Source organism: Cherax quadricarinatus, chromosome 53 (assembly GCF_038502225.1).
Source record: "Cherax quadricarinatus isolate ZL_2023a chromosome 53, ASM3850222v1, whole genome shotgun sequence".
NCBI lineage: Eukaryota > Metazoa > Arthropoda > Malacostraca > Decapoda > Parastacidae > Cherax > Cherax quadricarinatus.
The window spans coordinates 22,379,865-22,402,454 of NC_091344.1; the positions used below are offsets into that span (position 1 = coordinate 22,379,865).

Here is a 22,590-nt window from a genome sequence, read left to right on the forward strand (position 1 = left end):
GCTGACCTCAAGGTTATAAGGGCCCTGACCACCTCCAGGTGGAATGGACTGGCTACTGACCACTTGCTAGTGAAGCATATTAGGTATTAACTTCCTACAGATGGAGTACACTCAACATTCACCTCCAGGTTAGGTATACTCAGCATTAACTACCTCCAGGTGGGGTATACCAGCATTAACTACCTCCAGGTGGGGTATACTGGATGTGGACGACGCTGTGGCAGGCGCCAACTACTTGGTGAAGGAGAATATAGTCGACGCCAGCAAGGTGTGTGTTGACGGTGGCTCTGCTGGTGGATTCACCACACTGTTGGTGCTCATGAGTGAAAATGCGCCTTTTGCAGCGGGTAAGTCCACAGTAGAACACCACAGTCTGTTATTTGTAACAAACTCGCTCTCACACAAGGCTATGTTATCCATAACCCATCCAGGTAGTGACCAAAGGAAAAGAAATTTATAGTGTATGTGTGTAATTAAATAAATGAATATATATACTCGTGTGTGCGTGTGTATATATATATATATATATATATATATATATATATATATATATATATATATATATATATATATATATATATAGTACCTTGATAATGTGAGTAGTCACGAAAGCGCTTGGAATTTCTCTATTCTTTCAGAGTGGTTGTTTTGCATATTTTGAAATCGCCTGATTACTGTGATCTTATTGCATATATATATATATATATATATATATATATGTATATATATGTGTATATATATATATATATATATATATATATATATAATGTCGTGCCGAATATGTAAAACTGGTCAATTAGCAAGAACCCATTTAAAATTAAGACCTTTCGAAAATTTTCTCTTATACGTTTAAAGATGTATGCTTTTCATTAATGTTAATGTAAAAAATTTTAATTTTGCACCAAAAGAATCTTAGAAAACTTACCTAACCTTATTATAACAAGAACAATTTATTTTAGCCTAACCCAACTAAATATATTTTAAATACGTTTACAATAATTTAATACTAAACAAACACAATCAAATATATTTTTTTTTTGTTAGGTTCAGAATGATTTTGGCGAAATTATTGTATACACAAATTTTCACTTGTCCTATATGGCAAGATGAACGTTGCTATTTAAGCCAAGATCGCAAGTTCTGCCTATTCGGCACGACATATATTATTTATTATTATTATACACATGTTCAGTGCTGATGTTAAAGGAGACAGAATATACACCCTGAGAGGTGTGTTTCTCTCAGCGGATATATACTGAGAATTTACTTTGATCTTTTATTAGGGAAGGGTGGAAGGTTATCATGCAGCTTTAATAACCCATTAACCAGCCCACCGCCTAAAGGAGACATCATGTGTGTTGAAGATAGATTTTTCAATGTTGCCTCTTGATTCCTGTCAAAAAATTAAGCTAAAAGGCTTTTGTTTTTTCCCCTCATTTTATTTTTTTTTCTAATTTGAGTCATTGTTCACTTCTTCAGATCAAACGCGATTATATCCTGAATTATTTTTCCAGTACGTAACTGGTCTAATTATCTCTTACTTGCGTTAGTATGCTTAGGCGAACCCATCCAAATCCTTACACGGAAGCCATTCAAAGCTTTCTCTGCCGCAGATGATCACTCCTTCCAGTAATTAAAACTGGAACGACTCTCAGAATGACCCAGACACACGAGCTATGTTAAGCATCGCGCCTTGTTAAATTACTCTATTATGTACTTAATTTCCAACTGCGTCTTCAGGAGCCAGTTTTTACGGGGTGTCCGACTTGGAGCTGCTGGTGAACGACACACACAAGTTTGAGAGCAGGTACATGGAGACGCTGGTCGGCAGCATCCACACGCAGAAGCATCTGTATGATGCTCGTTCGCCCATTAAAAACGCCAAGAAACTCGGGAAGCCAACCATCTTCTTTCAGGGAAGCGAAGATAAGGTGAGACGAAATTTGTGTAAGCGGAAATATACACGTATGTACACTATTAGAGGACAGAAGAGCCAGAGTTATGATTATGGCTGAGAAGAGGGAAATTGATAGGGGAGACAGGCAGAGGCTGAGAGGCTGGTCTCAGCTACACGGGGTCACATTATTATTATAATCAAAAAAGAAGCGCTAAGCCACAAGGACTATACAGCCACGGGGTCACAGCTGGAAGTTAAAAACAAAGGCGAGTCGCGGAGATGTTAGGAAATACTTCTTTAGCTTCAGAGTTACCAGGAAGTGGAATGATCTAGATAGCGAAGTGGTAGAGGCAGGATTCATGCATAGTTTTAAGAATAGGTATAAAAGGGCTCACGCAACCAGGAGAGAGCGAAATCGGTAGTGGCAAGCGGTTGGACCAGGTGCAGAGACTCGACCCCTGAAACCAAAAATAGGCACACACACACACACATACACCAAAAGTCTAAACCCGTAACCTTAATATGACAGCGAAGCAAATAGAGCAGAGATATTAGAAATACAAAAGTATTTAAGAACTTGCAAAGGTTGTAAGTCATATTATCATGGGGAGCGCTAAACTCGTAGGGATTATACAGCTCCGATGGGGAATGGAAGGCTCAATATTATTACTATTATAATCAAAACTAAACATTAAACCCAAAAGGTTTATACCAGGCTGCCATTCAGGCTTAGTTCAGGGAACTGGAGCTCGGATCTAATTCCCTAGATCAAGAGCCCCTGACCAGCATCAAGGAACGTCCCTTGAAGAGGACACGAGGTGAGAAAGAGGAGGCATAGGAAATTAAGAATTAAAATATATTCGCTATTCTAGCCATTCATTAAGAATTTAGACTTTAAATTATTATTCATAGGGAAGCGCTAAACCCACGAGTCATATAACACCTGTGGAATGTTAGGCATTCAGGTAACTCTCAGTATCTTGGCTCTAGAGCCTTTCACTTTCAGGTAATTCATTGACATTCAGCAGTGAATTAACATTCATTATTGTCTTTTTTTTTTCTTTTGCAGATTGTGATTCCCAGTCACTCCAAGGACATGTATGATATTGTGAAGAACAAGGGTCTTCCTTCTGCATATATCCTGTTTGAAGGTGAGACTTCATGTTATGTTCTGGGTCAGCAGGCTAAGGCGTAATGCTATGTTCCGGGTCAGCAGGCTAAGATGTAATGTTATGTTCCGGGCCAGGGAGGTCGAGCCAGCAGGCTAAGACGTAATGTTATGTTCCGGGCCAGGGAGGTCGAGCCAGCAGGCTAAGACGTAATGTTATGTTCCGGGCCAGGGAGGTCGAGCCAACAGGCTAAGACGTAATGTTATGTTCCGGGCCAGGGAGGTCGAGCCAGCAGGCTAAGACGTAATGTTGTTCCGGGCCAGGGAGGTCGAGCCAGCAGGCTAAGACGTAATGTTATGTTCCGGGCCAGGGAGGTCGACCCAGCAGGCTAAGACGTAATGTCATATTCCGGGTCAGCAGGCTAAAATGTAATGTTATGCTCCAGGCCATGGAGGTCAAGCCAGCAGACTTATCCAGTGCCTGATGAAGGAATTATTATTACAGGGGAACGCTTAACCCGTAGGGATTATACAGCGCCTGGGGGAGGGGGGGATGGAAGGCATTCAAACTCAATTCAGCGAACTGTAACACAGATCCCATTTTCTAGCTGGGGGAGGGAAGGCAGTCAGATTTTTGGCAAAGGAAAGTATAGATTTTAAATCAAAATTCTTTCACTGTCAAGACTGATACTGTAGATCAAAAGCCCTTCACTATAAAGGCTCTCTCTCAGTATTTATATTATTATTATAATCAAAAAGAAGCGCTAAGCCACAAGGACTATACAGCGCTTCAGTATTTATAAATTATATTCATGGCTGCATCTATATTATATATATACAATTATATTTATATATATATATATATATATAAATATGTGTGTTTACGTAAACCTTAATTTTTTTTAATATACAGTAGAGGTATGTTGCAGCTCCAGCGACCCTCGTTCAGTCTGGAGACAGAGTCTGGTCTACTGCTGAGCATGTTTTCCCCTCAAAGGAGGTTCCTTGATGCTGGTGTGGGACTTTATCTAATTAAGCGGCTTGTTCTCTCCCTTCCTCAGCTCGAGCCTGATTTCCTCCCATTCCCCCAGGCTACATAGTGTCTCTACGCATTGAACATCTTCCTGTAAATGTAATAATACTGCTGTGTGTAGTTACTCATTATGTGTGTTTAACAGTAAGCTGGCAGAGGCTTGATTTTGTACCATTACACGTATTGTGAGGAAAAGATACTCGTTGCTGAATAGTTTTATTAAACGAGGAAAACATTTTGCTGTGTCGAGAATAATAGTGAACTGATGAAGCTCTATGCTGAGCCAAACGATGTCTTTACAAAACCTCATTCCGCAGCTATTTTTTTTTTCTTCAGTCATCAGAATACCACTGGGATAGACACACACGGGTTTATCTCATTCTACTAGTATATGTTTCTTTTGGTTTTCCGCAGGTGAGGCTCACGGGTTTATCAAACCAGAGAACATCAAGTCTTCACTGGTGGATGAGTTGTATTTCTTCTCTCAAGTGCTAGACTTCACATTAGCTGACGTCACTTCAGATGTAAGTAAAGTGGGCTGTTCTCGTGTTTGGGGAAGCAGTAAACACTGAAGGGTCAGTACAGTGCTTGTGGAATGAGGGGTAAACAGTTTTGATCGGAGATTGGAGTTATGCTTGATCTAAGTAATCACAAGTGTGATCATGGGAGTGTGTTAGGTGAAGGGAAAGTTATCATGGTTAGAGAAAGGGTAGGGCAACTCCAAATAGTTGGAACAAGAGCCCTTCCCTGGAGTACAGGACCCCCCCCCCCCCAACATGAAGGAAGGAGACACACGACAGAATTGCTGGTACATGTCTGGATGGGATTATTACTGGTACTTGTGAGTGACATTTAAATTAGATAAAATCTCCATGGATTTTAAAGCATTTGTGTATTTTCCACATTAAATTTACCATCGCAGACATACAGAAATTATACATTCGTGGGAAAGCGCTAAACCTGCAGGGGTTGCATATAACCTGGGGGAATGAGAGTTAAGTTTAGCCAAGGTAGTAAACACCAGATCTAGTTCCTTGGATCAAGATCATCTCACGGGCGTCAAGAAAGCTCCCTCGAAGGGTCCCCAATTAAGTGATGGTTATTAATGAGTGTGGGGAGTGCTAAACACACAAGGGTCATACAGTCCCTAGATTATTATAATCAAGGAAACGCTAAACCCGTAGGATTATACAGCGCCTGTGGGGGGGGATGGAAGGTATTCAGGGAACTGGAGCACAGATCCAGTTTCCTATATCAAGAGCCCCTCACCAGCATCAAGGAACCTTCCTTGACGGGCAGTCCCTAGAGAATAGGAATTAATCCTGCTTAATCCATAGGCGAGGGATACTTCCTAATTTCTTGGTTCAAGAATTCATCAGGTAGGTATAAGGTTTGTCAGGAAACTGGACAAGTGTTCCCTGACGTGGGTCTTAGTCATCATATGACTAAGCTGGAGCTTTTGGTCATGTGATCAAAGCCTTCCACTGGCTTACCTCTCCACCCTTTAAAACTCATGGTTTTGTGTATAACCATTTCATACGTGAGAACCAAGATACTCCCTTTGAAAGCCCTAAAATGCTATGGACAAATTTCAGTATTTATAATTTTTATTCATTAATTTTCATGATTGTTGTCCTTGATATCCTGTTCATTAATTTGAATACAGTGAATACATTTATTACGTGTAATTAAAAATAGCTGAAGTAATTTTAACTATTGATGAAATTCTGTCACAAGTTCACATTTAAAAACTGCCTTTTTTTTCCAGTTGGTTATTGACAACCTGGAGTCATGGAAGGAGAAACACCACTGAAGTGAGCAGTTATTCTTTTATATAGGAAAAGTTCTATACCTGATAGGGAATAAAGTATGATCCAATTCCTCGTATAAAGAATCCTTCATCAGTCACGGCTTCCCCTCCTTGACAGGTATACACACTATTTTAATAACAATGTTCTAAACTCGTACAAGTCATGGAGTGCTGCTGAGAGAGGTAATGAGTCGACAAGTGAAGGCAGTGTGTCATGGTAGTTACAGTAACATACTAATTAACCGAGTTACATTATTATAATCAAGGGGGAAGCGCTAAACACGGAGGATTATACAGCGCCTGGATGGGGGATGTGGAAGGCATTCAGGTTTAATTCGGGGAACTGGAGCACAGATCCAATTCCCTAAATCAAGAGCCCCTCGCCAATATCAAGGAACCTTCCTTGAGGGGAACCGAGTTACAGGAAGTGTTTAAAGCGAGACTTAAGTGGAGCTTGGATTAGTATATCAGGCAATGATTATATAATTATCATTAAGTTGGTGGGGGAAGCCCTAAATCTGTAGGGGTCCTACAGCAGGTGCTGTAGGACCCCTACTGTCAGTGTCTACACAATCCCATGTGATCATTGTAAAGAAATATACAATAAAATGAATGAATAAAAAGACATGTGTACTTCAGGAGGATACTGATGGACATGTTGCTGAAACACTAATTCTCAGCCACCATTGTTCACAAGCCTCAGTTATAGCAACCAAGATTGTCACAAATCAAATAACCAAAGTTCTTCCCACCACAATGGTGGGATGTCTGCTGCAGTAAACTTTATCAAGAGTCTTTACTATATTATTATTTACCCTTATGCACACTTGTAGTGACCAAGGTCCCAGAACCGAAAAGTTTTCTAATATTCAAACCCTACTGATTGCTGGCATCTTAAAAACCTTCGTGTCCATCCTGACGAGGTATGACTTTAGTATTCTTGCTAATAATTTTAACAATGGTGCTAATAATGATTTTGAGTTTTCCCTTTTAATTTTGCTGCATTTCTGTGGTCTTGGATGATGCACAAATGAATCTGGTAAAAAAAAAATTGAGCATTTAAATAGTGTTTACTAATATATTATAAAATACATAATCAAATTGGAGTTCTCTCCACTTTTTAAAACTCGGTATATACAACAATCAAAGATTTTTAAATAAATGTTTAAGCCAGCCACCAATAACTTTCTCAGTTTCTTTTCAATTCATCTTTAAAACATAAAAGTTTACAAATACTGTATTTTTCCAATATTTTGCAAATCTTTCTCTAACAACTTTCTTGAAAATTATTAAACTTTTTCTTTGAGAGAAAGAACCTACAGTATTTTACACTTTTTTTCTTAACTCTCATACTTTTCTTGGGTCACTAGCTGGGAAGGCATTTTTAGTGAACCTTAAAGAGCCACTTTTTCCTTAACATTAGTCACTTAATAAGAAAATAAGAGGCTGCATCCATCATCTGATGTGTGGACAATATATTTTAATGTATTTTGATGGTTATTTTCAAGCAGCAGGAAGTTATCTCTGGAAGTCTCATCACAGTTATCAGTGACTACTGTGCTCCTTACTTGGTTTGGCTGCAGTCGAGGCTGTGAGGAGCCTCAGTTTTCACAGACTCGGGCCAGCCGTTCAGACTTACACAGTCTGTATTGTTACTCTGTAGAAGGTTATACCTGGAAATACAGCGAGAGATCACCAAAGAAAAGTATGAATTTGGGACAATAACCAAAATATATAAAATATGAAGAGCAGAGAGCTTATTGAAATTTAAATGAAGATTAATACTAGGGTATCTTTATCGAGGAGATATCTTAACAATGAAGATATCTAAGTCTTAGTCTTAATTCATTTACTTGTCAGTTCTGAAAACCACTGGTATAATAATTATTGAAGCTTACAACTCTGAGTTAAAAATCTAATCTCACATCTTTGTGGAATGATATATTTATATGCCATTCTTATAATAATCATTATAAAAATAAAGAATAAAAATATACTCTATAAACATGCTTTAAAATATATCTTAGGAAAAAAACAGACCTAAAAACTATACATGTAACTTTTTTTAATACTATGTACAAGTGAAAATCACATGTATAATCAGAGTAAATGTATTAAGAAAAATTACCAAAATAAAAAAGAGAATACCAATGAAAAGACACTCATTAATACTAAAACATGAAACCAGTTACTCGTTAAACCTAATATTCTTCCGTATTTGAGATATGAAGTATTTGTCAGTTGACTTCTGACCCCTACAAAGATTTTATATTGTGATTTACTTCCTTCTGTTTAATGAATCAGAAAGTTGAGACAACCTGTGGCTAATTTTTATATTTACATCAGGATAATTTTTAAATGTTTTTGTTAGAAATTCACAATATTAACCAAGTGCTTGCACTTTGAAAAGCTACTAACAAGGCTAAAAGTTTAATGTGAGAAATGAAAAACTGGCAAACGCAAAATTTTAAATACAGTAGACCGTCATTTAACATGGTAGTTACGTTCCTGAAAATGCCGCTTTAGGTAAAACTGTTAGATGAACTAAAGAACTTATGGGTAAAATAAGGTTACATTCCTGGGAGCCCCCCAAAAAGCCAAAACCACCTTTTTTAGACCATAAGATCTTACAAAAAATAAAAGTGCAATGTAATTTTAGTTCATTGTCATGAAGTAATACTGCTTAAGACTACAAATGCAATAGAAATAATAGTATTTACCTTAAATTGCGGGTAATGGTGTTTGTGGATGATTGTAAAGAGTGGATATGCATGTTGTGGCCCTACTGGGCTGAGGTGGATGGTTGTTGGTTGTTGGCAGAAGTGGATGGTAGAGGTTCTGTTACTAAAGTCGATGATTGTATTGGAGTGTGCATAAATTATGTAATGGATCTCTGGGCTCTTTTTTCCCTGCAGTACATTATACAGCTGATGGTAAGGCATCATCAGTTGGTCTGGACCCCATTTCAAAACACTGCTTCTAGATTTGTAATGGTCCTCTTCAGTGAAAAAGTCTAACTTTACCAATATTATGGAACTGCTCACATAAATGCTACAGTGTTAACTATTTTTCTTAAGGTTCTTCATCGTCTTCTGTTATCTGCCTCTCTTGTATCTGTGCATCGAGTTCTGCCAACATTTCCTCTGGACTCCTGTCTTCATGATCAAAGAGCTCATTCACATCTTCATTCATATCTTCAGACCCATCACCTGGTAATCTCCTTGCCAGCTGAACAATTTCCTGAACCTGATTTTCAAGCAAGGGAAAACCAGTCAAAGAATTAACTACAGAAGGCCATGACTTTCCCCAGCCTGCATTTAATGTTGATTGGGGCACTTCATTCCATGCAATTCTAGCATAGATGGCATAAGCAATGTTAAATTTATTCCAGAAGCTTGGTACTGCCAAGTTGGAGTCAAGAGTCCATTGATGCAACTAGTTTTTTCATAACTTTTTTTTTTTGTGTAGTTACATTTAAATGACTTAACTCCCTGATCCAGTAGTTGAATTAGGGATGTTGTAGTTGGAGGTAAAAGTACAACTTTTACATGTGGCGTCACATCCAGCAAAGCTTGTGGATGAGTACGAGAATTATCAAGAATGAAAAGAGCTTGAATGCAAGGTTCTTGCTGTGCAGGTAAAACTTGACTTCAGGAATAAAGCGATGCTTAAACCAGTCAAATATTTCCTGTCATCCATGCTGACATCCATAACTGGACCACTACAGTGGTCCAGTTATTTTAACAGGTAATTCAGATGGTGTTCCTTTAAAAGTGTATGTATATTTACTTTCACCACTACTAGGGCAGTTCATTTAGAAGTGGCTCAGGACTTGTCTGCAGAACAGTTTATACAGCTGTATCAGAAATTTGCTGCTAGGAGATCCTGTACAAGATTAATAATTTCAGATGCCACTAGTTTTGTAACGAGTGCCCAATATTTGATGGAATTAAATGAGAATAATGATGTACAATCTGTTAACCCAGTGAGAATGTGTCTGGAAATTTGTTACGTACAGTAAAAGTTTCTACAGAAGATGCTTCACAGGAAAAGAATTAGCTTGAAGGAATTCTGTACTGTATTAGTGTAGGCGGAAAATCGTATAAATAATTGTCCCCTCTCTCATATATTAGCGATACTCCAGATGTAGATATATTAAGACCTTCTCACTTAATATGTGGACAAAAATTTGAAGCTGCATCTATTTATAGAGATAAACCTGGAGAAATTGATGATTATAATAATGTAGAATTGTTAAGTAATAAATTTAATATAAATAAAGTACAGTGGATCCCAGCCTAACGAACGCACCGCATAATGTTAAATCTGCCTTGCGAAGCATTTGAATGCAAAAATTTTGCACCGCCTAACGATAAAAAACTCAAAACTCGCCCAACGTGATTCGTCTGGGACACGTCCCACGTGTGGCCTCAGCTGCCCCATGGGTACCAGTGTTTACAAGCCAGCCAGTGCGGTCACATCCACGCATGCATTCGGTACATTTCACCTTATCCCAGTGTTTTTTGTACTTGTAACTGCAAAATAAGTCACCATGGGCCCCAAGAAAGCTTCTAGTGCCAACCCTGTGGTAAAAAGGGCGAGAATTAGCCTACTTCAAAGATTAAAGAAATGTGTGCAAAGTGGGTTGAACTGCAAACCTTTATGGATGAAAATCACCCTAAAACAGCTACTGCAAGCCATGTTGGCAACCTGTACAATGTTGTGGCCCATTTTAGGCAAATCTTAAAGAAACGGCAGGTACAGACCTCTGTGGACAGATTTTTTGTGCGACAGAGGTCCAGTGACTCTCAAGCTGGTCCTAGTGGCATTAAAAGAAGAAGGGAAGTAACCCCAAAAAGGACTTGCTACCTCAACTCCTAATGGAAGGGGATTCCCCTTCTAAACAATAACTTCCACAATCTCCCCTCCTCCCATCCCATCAATCATCACCAGATCTTCAATAAAGGTAAATGTCATGTATTCTTAACTTAGTAGAGTAGTAACTGTGCATGTCTTTTTCAGTTTGTGTGTATTAAAATTAATATTTCACGTGGTAAATTTTTTTTTTTTCATACTTTGGGGTGTCAGGAACAGATTAATTTGATTTCCATTATTTCTTATTGGGGAAAATTAATTCGGCTAACGATAATATCGGCCAAAGATGAGCTCTCAGAAGCGGATTAATAATGTTAGGCGGGGGTCCACTGTAATTAATCATTGGTCCAATGTGTGCACCCAACATCTTGCTCCTGGGGGATTTCAACTTAAGGCACCTAAAATGGAGAAATGTAGCAAATAATATTGTTGCAGTAATAACACCAGGAGGCAGCTCTGATGAAAACTCACACTCACACGAGCTTTTAAATCTCTGCACAAAATTCAATTTAAACCAGCAAATAATAGAGCCTACTAGACTGGAGAATACACTAGACCTCATCTTCACTAACAATGATGATCTGATAAGAAATGTCACCATATCAAAAACAATATACTACTCAGATCACAACATAATTGAGGTTCAGACATGTATGCGCGGAGCCCCAGACCGACATAATGAGATTAGTCACGATGGAGCATTCACCAAATTCAACTTCAATAACAAAAACAAAGTGGGACCAAGTAAACCAAGTCCTCACCGATATAAGCTGGGAAGATATACTAAGCAACACAGACCCCAACTTATGCCTAGAACAGATTAACTTGGCGACACTCGATGTATGCACAAGGCTTATTCCTCTAAGAAAAAGGAGGAGTAGATGTAAAATAGAAAGAGACAGGCGCTCCCTTTACAGGCGATGGAAAAGAATAACAGAGCGGCTAAAAGAGGTCAATATATCTGAAATGCGTAGGGAGACACTGGTCAGAGAAATACCAAGCATCGAACTTAAGCTAAAGGAATCTTATAGGAGTCGGGAATCGCGGGAAGAACTAAAAGCCATAAATGAAATCGAAAGAAACCCAAAGTATTTCTTCTCCTATGCCAAATCAAAGTCGAGAACAACGTCCAGTATTGGGCCCATACTTAAACAAGATGGGTCCTACACAGATGACAGCAAGGAAATGAGTGAGCTACTCAAGTCCCAATATGACTCAGTTTTTAGCAAGCTGCTAACCAGAGTCGAAGATCAAAATGAATTTTTTATGAGAGCCACAGAATTTGGTTAACACAAGCCTATCTGATGTTATCCTGACGCCAAATGACTTTGAACAGGTGATAAATGACATGCCCATGCACTCTGCCCCAGGACCAGACTCATAGAACTCAGTGTTCATCAAGAACTGCAAGAAGCCCCTATCACGAGCCTTTACCATCCTATGGAGAGGGAGCATGGACACGGGGGTCGTCCCACAGTTACTAAAAACAACAGACATAGCCCCACTCCACAAAGGGGGCAGTAAAGCAACAGCAAAGAACTACAGACCGATAGCACTAACATCCCATATCATAAAAATCTTTGAAAGGGTCCTAAGAAGCAAGATCACCACCCATCTAGAAACCCATCAGTTACACAACTCAGGGCAACATGGGTTTAGAACAGGTCGCTCCTGTCTGTCTCAACTATTGGATCACTATGACAAGGTCCTAGATGCCCTAGAAGACAAAAAGAATGCAGATGTAATATATACAGACTTTACAAAAGCCTTCGACAAGTGTGACCATGGCGTAATAGCGCACAAAATGCGTGCTAAAGGAATAACAGGAAAAGTCGATCGATGGATCTAAAATTTCCTCACTAACAGAACACAGAGTAGTAGTCAACAGAGTAAAGTCCGAGGCAGCTACGATGAAAAGCTGTTCCACAAGGCACAGATCTTGTTCCTCATCCTCATATCTGACATAGACAAGGATGTCAGCCACAGCACCGTGTCTTCCTTTGCAGATGACACCCGAATCTGCATGACAGTGTCTTCCATTGCAGACACTGCAAGGCTCCAGGCGGACATCAGCCAAATCTTTCAGTGGGCTGCAGAAAACAATATGAAGTTCAACGATGAGAAATTTCAATTACTCATATGGTAAACACGAGGAAATTAAATCTTCGTCAGAGTACAAAACAAATTCTGGCCACAAAATAGAGCAAAACACCAACGTCAAAGACCTGGGAGTGATCATGTTGGAGGATCTCACCTTCAAGGACCATAACATTGTATCAATCGCATCTGCTAGAAAAATGACAGGATGGATAATGAGAACCTTCAAAACTAGGGATGCCAAGACCATGATGACACTCTTCAGGTCACTTGTTCTATCTAGACTGGAATATTGCTGCACACTAACAGCACCTTTCAAGGCAGGTGAAATTTCTGACCTAGAAAATGTACAGAGAACCTTCACGGCGCACATAACGAAGATAAAACACCTCAATTACTGGGAGCGCTTGAGGTTCCTGAACCTGTATTCCCTGGAACACAGGCGGGAGAGATACACGATTATATACATCTGGAAAATCCTAGAGGGACTAGTACCGAACTTGCACACGAAAATCACTCACTATGAAAGCAAAAGACTTGGCAGACGATGCAACATCCCCCCAATGAAAAGCAGGGGTGTCACTAGCACGTTAAGAGACCATACAATAAGTGTCAGGGGCCCGAGACTGTTCAACTGCCTCCCAGCATACATAAGGGGGATTACCAACAGACCCCTGGCAGTCTTCAAGCTGGCACTGGACAAGCACCTAAAGTCAGTTCCTGACCAGCCGGGCTGTGGCTCGTACGTTGGTTTGCATGCAGCCAGCAGTAACAGCCTGGTTGATCAGGCTCTGATCCACCAGGAGGCCTGGTCACAGACCGGGCCGCGGGGGCATTGACCCCCGGAACTCTCTCCAGGTAAACATGAACTGTAAATCAGCATTTCAAGGCTGTAAATCAACAGAACATTCAACTAGGTGACATTGTATTAATTGATACTTAGCAACATCAAACATTGTGGCCTCTGGGCAAGGTATTAACGTTATACCCAGATGTACAAGATGTTGTCAGGAATGTCAAGGGGTTGTGCCGTGGTCAGGAAAGTTTGCGTACCATTAATAAATTAATTCCTTTGGAATTAAATGGTGTTCAACCATATGTAAATGATAATCTAAGGGAAAGTGACAAGTGAAATTGAAGATAGCACCGACGAAGGAATTCAACAGGAAGAAATTGTAGTAAGACCAACTAGGAGAACAGCTACTCAAGCTAGTATTGGCTGGAATCGTCTGAAAATCAATTTAACTCTTTTAAAAAGCCACTTACTCACCCAGGACTAAATAATCAACACTCAATTACTTAAACCTTAAAACTTCAAGACAACATATAGTAATTTGATCATCTTGTTTGTTATACATTGTAATGCAACAAATTTGTAAAACTATAATGCTTCAATATCGAAATGTTTAAATTTCATTGTTTCAAACACTCAATTGTACTTCATATTGTTCACTGCTTGTTAATTTTAAGTTAAGTTTAAGCCTGCCCATAATGCTTTGCATACAAAGGGCTTTTGGCATGTTCACCCAACTAGTGCTATAATTCCTTGTAAAACTATGTATCATGCCTAAATAAACTATATGTGAATATGAAGCAATTTAAGTCTTTTATAAATGACCATCTCCTGGCCTCAGTGTGGAAAATTTTGGATTTTCCTAAATTCAGAAAGTATAAATTTGAATACAAAAAGTGTGTAATAAAAAGTGATGCTGATTTGACCCTTCTGAAAATTTTCAAGAGAGGGGGGGATGCCATATTAAATTAAATGTGCACTGGACTTGATTGTGCAGTGTAATTTGGCATTTTTTGTGGCCAGTTTGGAGCATTTTGGCCCAAATTTCTAATAGGAACTCATGTTTATGTCCCCTGCTGAAGAACTGGGACAAGAAACTTGCAGGACCTCAAGGATTACACGTGGATGGTGGAAGATGGGATGCAAACGTCACTCACAGGGAAGTACACCATTAGTCCTTGCATTTAGATCTCAGCTGGCCAGTGTAGGGTCTAGGTGTTAGGCAGGTGTTGTGGTGTGATCTATCTACAGCAATTAAATGGTAAGTATTAATATGAATATTGTGTACCCAGAAAGTAAACCAAAATAACGTACAGTCCACATAACTTTAAATACCAGAGTAACTGGTTATGATAATATAATTAATAATTTAATGTCAGGTCTATCTTTTTGTGAGTGGTGAAGAAGTGGGCAGTTGAAGGAGTGGCAGTTCAGTGACCTACCGTGATTTAAGTCCCACTTACCTTAACCAAATTACTTGCAGGTAATTTGCTCATAATAATAATTTTCACGATATCTGTGCTAGGAAACTTCTAATATTTCCGCAAGATTAGCACTATCATTTCAATCCAAACTGATGTTTAACAAATTGATACCAGAAAACATTTACATGTCAAGATGGAACAAAATAATTTAACACATACTTGCAAAACTGAAGGATTAAAAGTTACTCACCTAAATGGATTTAAAAATGAGGATGAGGCTTCACAACTTGGTGACTGATTCCCACTAAGGATCATTTTGTCTCCCCAACACCTGGCATCATCCCCAGTCTTGCTACCTGTCACCCCACCACTCGATCCTTTGCCCTCTGAGGATTTTCCAGGCTTAGTTTTCTTAAGGTCAGGTTTCTTAGTCTCTGGAGAGGGCCAGAGAAAGGGCGAGGAGCCGAGGAACATCTGGGAGACGCGACGCAAGACTGGTCCAACCAAGCCTGGAGACTGGTGGTCCCTAGGAAGACTGGGTTCAGAGCGTACCAGCTCGTGCAACATAGGATTCTGTTGGTAAGGATAAGCTATTACATCTCCCCTAAATATTTATCAACTATCCTGTCTATCCCATTATTATTTATTCATATTCATAGTGTACAACTTGCCAATGAATAAACAGAATGGACGGGGACTCGAACTGTTCTTTCACCCAGTCATCTGGGTGACTAAAGCTAAAATTTACAAAAATAGTATTAGACTTCTGGTCAACTCTAATCAAATAACGTCAGCATCCACCACATACGTAAAGTATGAGAATCCAGAGCTAGGGAGAAGTACATGAAATAACCTCAAAGAAAACTCTTCTAATGGTTGGCTCAAAATTTTTCCTTCTCATATTACAGCACGTTTTACCAGGCAAGGGTTTATTTCACTGGTGCAGTTATGTATACATAAAAACAATACAGATCATCTACCTATGTCAGCACCTCTGAAGCTGGATAGGAATGGAATGTACAACCATCTTCCCTCTGGATTGACACACTGACGAATTCTTCAGATGAAGTGGATGATAGTGCCATACATTACCTAATGGGAAGAGTACGCACCTGTTCAATGGGTGCATCAGGAGACATATCCCCACAGGACTTGGATAAGTGATCCTGGAAAGCAATGGTAGGTGACAGCCCCCGTCGAGTCTGAGGCATGTGTGTTGACCCACATGCACATCGTATGCCCTCATTCAGGCTGTTCTCCCCTGCAAGAAATTGGGGAGCACGTTACATATTTTTACTTAATTTTAAACCAGTATTATATTCAGGTAACTGAAAAAATTACCAATAAACTAAACTACTTTGCGAATAGAAAACTTTTTGCATGTAATTGACGAAGCTCTTCTTGTTTTTCCTAAAGTTATGCAATTTTTTAACAACAAACCGGTCATATCCCACCGAAGCAAGGTGACCTAAAAAGACAACTGAAGTTTTTTTTTTTAAATTTAGTAATGTATACAGGTGAAGGGGTTACTAGCCCCTTGCTCCCGGCATTTAAGTCGCCTCTTACGACACACATGGCTTACGGAGGAATTCTGTTTCACTTCCCCATGGAGATAAGACGAAATAAACAAGAACACGAACTAGCAGAAGGGTGTGTGTAACTATATATATGCTGTGATGAATGGTTTGAAAAACCGACAAGTTGAAGATTGAGACACTTATGCAGCATATGGGAATCTTTATTCAGGAAACGTTTCGCCACACAGTGGCTTCATCAGTCCAATACAAAGAGGAAGGCGTAAGGAGAGGAGTATGAGGTAATCAGTCCCTCTGTGACCTCAGTGTAAGTAGAAGTAGCAAGATGGTAAGCGCTTGTTAGTACTACTGTTGAATGAGCATTTATATGCATGTTAATGTTGATGGAAAGGCCTTCCAGGATACTATTAAACTAACACACACTTCCCTGTGTAGAGGTAATCCTAGATTATCCAGGTATGGGAAGGCAGGTTCTTAGAATGGATTCAGCTAATGACGTAATTGAATAATTAACCGATTAGTCATACACACACACACACACCTCTTATTCACAGTATGTTTCTAATCCTTGAAAAAGAAAATAACTACTTGAAGGCTAAATAATGAAAAGCTTAGACAAACTGACGGAAAAAAAAGTTCTTGTTAAGAGAAATTTAAAGCTTCATATAAAAAAATATATAATAGTAGACCTAAGGTTATACTTTACATTTCTGGTAAAGCCTCATTTAGATTATGCTGTCGGCCTCGGTCTCCATTTTAAAGAATGAACATAAATCTACTGGAAAATATGCAGTCTGATGAAGCCGATCCCAAGTATCCGGTGCCTTTCCTATAAAAATAGGCTGAGATACTGAATTTGCACTCAGGAAAGGCGTATAATTAAGGAAGATATGACTGCATAAATAGTAAACCAAAATAAATGAGACACAAATAACGCTGAAAATATCTAACGAAGACAAGACTCATGGCTATGGATTAAAGTTACACAAATTTAGATTTAGAAAGTGCATTAAGAAGTACTGGTTTGGTAAGAGTTGTAGACGATTGGAACAAACTCCTAAGTAGCGTCATTGTGGCAAAAACTTTAGGTAGAATTATATATAGGTTTGATGGGTATACGAGAAGGTGATGTGTGTCACACACACACACACACACACACACACACACACACACACACAGGAGGGTCAAGGGAGAAATGATAAGGACATATAAAATACTGCGCGGAATAGACAAGGTGGACAAAGACCGGATGCTTCAGAGATGGGAGACAGAAACAAGAGGTCACAATTGGAAGTCGAAGACCCAGATGAATTAAAGGGATGTTAGGAAGTATTTCTTAAGAGTAGTCAGGAAGTGGAATAGCCTAGAAAGTGACGTAGTGGAGGCGGGAACCATACATAGTTTTAAGACGAGGTATGATAAAGCTCATGGAGCAGGGAGAGAGAGGACCTAGTAGCGATCAGTGAAGAGGCGGGGCCAGGAGCTATGAATCGACCCCTGCAACCACAAATAGGCGAGTACACACACACACACACACCTCATGAAGGGTTATGATATAAGAGCCAAGTATATAAGTATGAATTTCTCATGCTTTGTTACATATACCAGCGAAATAAAGGAAGACTAGCATGATGGTAGATTTATTTTGGTGACTTACCCTGAGTGAAGACACTCTCGCAACTACTGAAGGTGGTATCAGTGACTAGTGGCTTTAAGCTGGGTGTTGTCAGATTGCTCGGTGTGTCTGGCTGCCGCTGCTGTTGTTGCTGCTGACGACACAACACATTATTAATCTGCTTACTGATGCCTGTACCACTCGCGGGCCAGACATGGGCGTCGCTTTGACTGGATTTCCATCATCTAGTCTCCTCAAGAAACACTTAAATGCAGAAATCCCACAAATGTTCAAAAATGCACATAAAATCACACCTAGACTGTCTTCTAGAGTAGGATCTTAATAATGGGAAGTGCACAGGGAAAATGGCATAAAATTAGTTGACAAGTGAGCTATAGTTGCACATATCCATGTACATATTCATGCATGCCTGTACATGTACATACACACAGTTATTTACCAAATTTTTATTACTATTCGCCATAAAATTTTGTTTCAAATTGAAAATGTACTTACGATGTTTTGTAGTTTGGGGGAAAGGATGTCAGATGCGGGTTTGGTGCAGCCGCTGGAGTAGCCCAGGGTGCTGCCCAAGTGGGGACAGAGGTTGACAGGAGTGTGTCTAGGTGAGGGAGAAACGCCGCCAGTGTTAGACGACATGCTGCTACCCCGAGACGAGATGGACAGGTGGTTGACAGAGACGTTGATGTAGTTGACTATGGCCTTTGAGGGAGCGTTGCAGTTGGAGAGGGCCTTAGAAGTAGGCGAAAGGCAGGAACAGCTTGTCCACACACAGCTGGGCGAGTTGGAGGGGCAGCAGATGTGATCCTTGGTGTATGCTGCCTGTGTTGGAAATGGTGGTGCTGAGGGAGTAGTAGCAAGCGGAGATGACCTCTCCTTCCCACCTTCCTTACCGTTAATATCCTCTGTCGTGTAAGAATTACAAACATATGAGGGAGTAATAATCTGGATTATGTAGACAACACAATATACTGTCTTCTAAATGCATACATTTTAAGCAGTTGTAGTAGTAGTAACACCCAGACAGTGGACAGTATCAAGTCAAACAGATGATCAGTATGTTCTAATTTAATAGTTCTACGCGTGGGCAAAACGCAGCCACTAAAAGTTCTATATCTCAACATAACAAAACTGTCAAGATGATGTATATCAGGTTCATACAGCGCCTTGGAGGCAATTTATTTATTTATTTATTTATTATTAATTTGGACATGATACATAGTTATACAAAGAAATACAGTGGTTGGGTGTATATGCCAAAAGACCCTTGTATGCTGAGCATTATGGGAAGGCTTAAAATTAACTTAAGATTAACTAAGCAATGATATATTCAGTGGTAAAATTACAGTAAACAAATTATAACATGAAGCACAAATGAGTAATTCAGAGACAGGTCATATGGTCATTTGATGAGTTACTGTGCATTCAAGAGAATGGAGTAGTCTGTTAGGTTATGTAATTAAAAATACATAGTTTGATAGGGTCACAGGTTATACATTTATGAGATACAGTAATTCAGTATTTATTTAGTTGTGGGTGAGTAAGTGGTTCTTAAGACGATTATTATTATAATCAAAAAGAAGCGCTAAGCCACAAGGACTATACAGCGCTGCAGGGCAGGAAGGAAGCGAGGGCATCAGGTGGCAAAAGGGAGATGGATGAGCAACAGGTTACGGATAACAGCGGGGCAGTGGATGGTGAAAGGGTAAAGGGCAGCAAGAGACTGAACCAGAAAGGGCTGAGGGGAGTGCGAAAAGTATCATCAGAGTTTGTGGAGTAAATCAGTCGTTGTCAAGAAGTCAATGAGAGAGTCAGGATTAAAGGAGGGTCCATCAGCAAGAAGGGAAGGTAAAGAGAGAGTAGGAGAACGAAGACGACGTTGGAGGTAAATTCTGCGTGCTCGTTGATAGAGAGGGCAGTCTAACAGAATGTGGCTAATCGATACTGGAACTTGACACTGCTCACAGAGAGGAACAGGGTGCCTCTCCATGAGATACCCACGAGTAAGACGAGTGTGGCCAATGCGAAGGCGGGAGAGAGTGGTCTCCCAACCTCGGCACTGATGACAAGAAGACGGCCAGTAACCTATGCTCGGTTTAATAGAATGAAGTTTGTTACCGAGCAGAGTTGACCAACGTTGTTGCCAACGGGTGCGAAGGTGGGTAGCTATTGCAGCAAAATAGTCCAGAAATGGAACACCTCGATAGGAAATTGGTAGGTCATATACTGCTGACCGCGCAGCAGTGTCTGCCTGTTCATTGCCCTGTACGTCGACATGACCAGGGACCCAACAAAAAACAATATCTTTATGTTTGGTAGAGATACGGCGTAGCCAAAGTTGGATACGGAGAACTAGGGGATGAGATGTATCAAATTTTCGTATAGCCTGTAGAGCACTAAGGGAGTCTGAGACTACTACAAATGATGACACAGGCATAGATGCGATACGAATAAGTGCTGCAAGAATGGCATACAGTTCAGCAGTAAAAATGCTAGCTGAAGATAGTAAATGCCCTCGTACGACGCTGTCCGGAAACACTGCTGCGAATCCGACGCCGTCTGAAGACTTAGAGCCATCTGTGTACACAGCGGTGGCATGAGAATGAGAGTGGAAGTGATCAAGAAAAAGAGAGCGGGAAGCCACCGTAGGCAGTTGAGCTTTCGAGCAAGGGAGTGAGAAAGAACAGACCCGAACAGCTGGAACTTCCCAGGGGGGTAGGGAAAAGTGAGATGCTACATGAACATATAAAGGTGGTAACTGAAGGGAAGACAAGAGTGAAAGTAGGCGAAGAGAAAAGGGACGGAGCAAACAGGGGCGGCGAACGAATAAAGAATGTCTACTAATATCGGTGACCATTCTATAAATGGAAGGATTGTGTAGATCGTGAGAGCGTACATAGTAACGAAGGCAATGGGCATCACGGCGATCAGACAAGGATGGAACATTTGCTTCTGTATAGAGGCTCTCAACAGGGGAAGAGCGAAAAGCACCAAGGCACAAACGTAAGCCTTGGTGATGGATAGAGTTAAGGCTAGAGAGAGTAGCAGGAGAGGCCGCGGAATAAATCTGGTCGCCATAATCGAGTTTCGATAAAACGAGGGCTGAATGTAGGCGAAGCAGAGTTCGACGATCAGCTCCCCAGGAAAGATGAGCAAGGGTTTTAAGAAGGTTTAGCCGGCTGTGACAAGTTGCCTTCAGAGAGGTAATGTGAGGTTTCCAGGTTAACCGACGGTCAAAGAGAAGGCCTAGAAACCTGACTGTATCACGTTCGGGGATACGGGAGCCATAGAGATACAAAGGATGATCGGAGATAACAGTGCGTCTAGTGAAAGTAATTTGGCGAGTTTTGGTACTTGAAAATTTAAACCCATGTGTGGTGGCCCAAGTGGAAACACGGTCGACCGCATGCTGGAGAGAAACTGCAATAAGGTGACAGTCAGCGCCTGCACAAGCAATAGCGAAGTCATCAACATAGAGTGATGACCAAATATTGGGTGGAAGAACAGAGGCCAAATCATTTATAGCAAGGAGAAAAAGTGTTGTGCTTAGAACACATCCCTGAGGGACACCTTCAGCTTGGACGAAGTCCGGGGAAAGAACATTATTGACTCGAACACGGAAATGTCTGTCAGTTAAAAAGTTCTTAAGGAAGGATGGTAGATTGCCTCGGAGGCCTAAGGAATGGGCCTGGGCCAAAATATTATACCTCCAAGTTGTGTCATATGCCTTCTCAAGGTCGAAAAATATGGCAATAACTGAGTGATTATTCGCAAAGGCATTACGAACATACGTATCCAAGCGTAGTAAGGGGTCTATGGTAGAACGACCCTTACGAAAGCCATATTGACTAGCGGAGAGACTGTTGCGAGTCTCTAAATACCACATTAAACGTCGATTTACGAGGCGTTCCATCACTTTGCAAACTGCACTTGTAAGAGCGATGGGGCGATAGTGGGAGGCATCATGTCCTGTAGTACCCGGTTTGCGGAAAGGGAGAACAATGGCAGATTTCCACAGCTGGGGAAGAACTCCTTGTGCCCAAATAAGATTGAAGAGGTGTAAGAGGACTACAAGGGCTGACCGATGTAAATGTTGTAACATACGAATATGAATGTCATCAGGCCCAGCTGCCGATGATCGGCAAGCTGAGAGCGTTGCCTCCAGTTCTTGAAGTGTAAAAGGCACATTATACTGTTCTTCTCCGAGAGAAGAAAAGTCCAAGGGTACTAACTCTCTGGCAGACTTTGAGGAAAGAAACGAGGGGCATAGATGGAGCCCTCGGGAAATACGGACCAGATGTGTGCCAAGTTCAATGGCAACGTCGAGAGGGTTTGCTATATCAACACCAGTGACCCGTAGAACAGGAGCCGGGTCAGGAGAG

The 22,590-nt window shown here is 40.5% G+C and overlaps 2 protein-coding genes across 6 annotated transcripts in view; one reads left to right on the forward strand and one right to left on the reverse strand.

Annotated features, from left to right (window-relative positions):
- LOC128692383 (uncharacterized) overlaps positions 1-9,246 on the forward strand; it is a 35,216-nt gene extending 25,970 nt beyond the window's left edge. Inside the window, exons 12-17 of one of the 2 annotated variants that reach the window (XM_070096468.1) lie at positions 190-347; positions 1,741-1,931; positions 2,967-3,048; positions 4,453-4,562; positions 5,807-5,852; positions 8,926-9,246. In XM_070096468.1, coding sequence (XP_069952569.1) covers positions 190-347; positions 1,741-1,931; positions 2,967-3,048; positions 4,453-4,562; positions 5,807-5,851 — 586 coding nt within the window. In that variant the 3' untranslated portion in view covers position 5,852; positions 8,926-9,246. Of the gene's footprint in view, positions 1-189; positions 348-1,740; positions 1,932-2,966; positions 3,049-4,452; positions 4,563-5,806; positions 6,644-8,925 lie in introns of those variants that run through there. The other variant, XM_053781534.2, reaches the window with a different exon arrangement.
- The window catches only part of LOC128692209 (uncharacterized), a 52,712-nt gene continuing 37,191 nt past the window's right edge, over positions 7,070-22,590 (reverse strand). For 3 of the 4 annotated variants that reach the window (XM_070096467.1, XM_070096463.1, XM_070096466.1), the window contains 5 exons: positions 18,704-19,113; positions 18,230-18,341; positions 16,150-16,298; positions 15,288-15,610; positions 7,070-7,521 (listed from right to left, as the gene is read on the reverse strand). In XM_070096467.1, coding sequence (XP_069952568.1) covers positions 7,413-7,521; positions 15,288-15,610; positions 16,150-16,298; positions 18,230-18,341; positions 18,704-19,113 — 1,103 coding nt within the window. In that variant the 3' untranslated portion in view covers positions 7,070-7,412. The remainder of the gene's footprint in view (positions 7,522-15,287; positions 15,611-16,149; positions 16,299-18,229; positions 18,342-18,703; positions 19,114-22,590) is intronic. The other variant, XM_070096464.1, reaches the window with a different exon arrangement.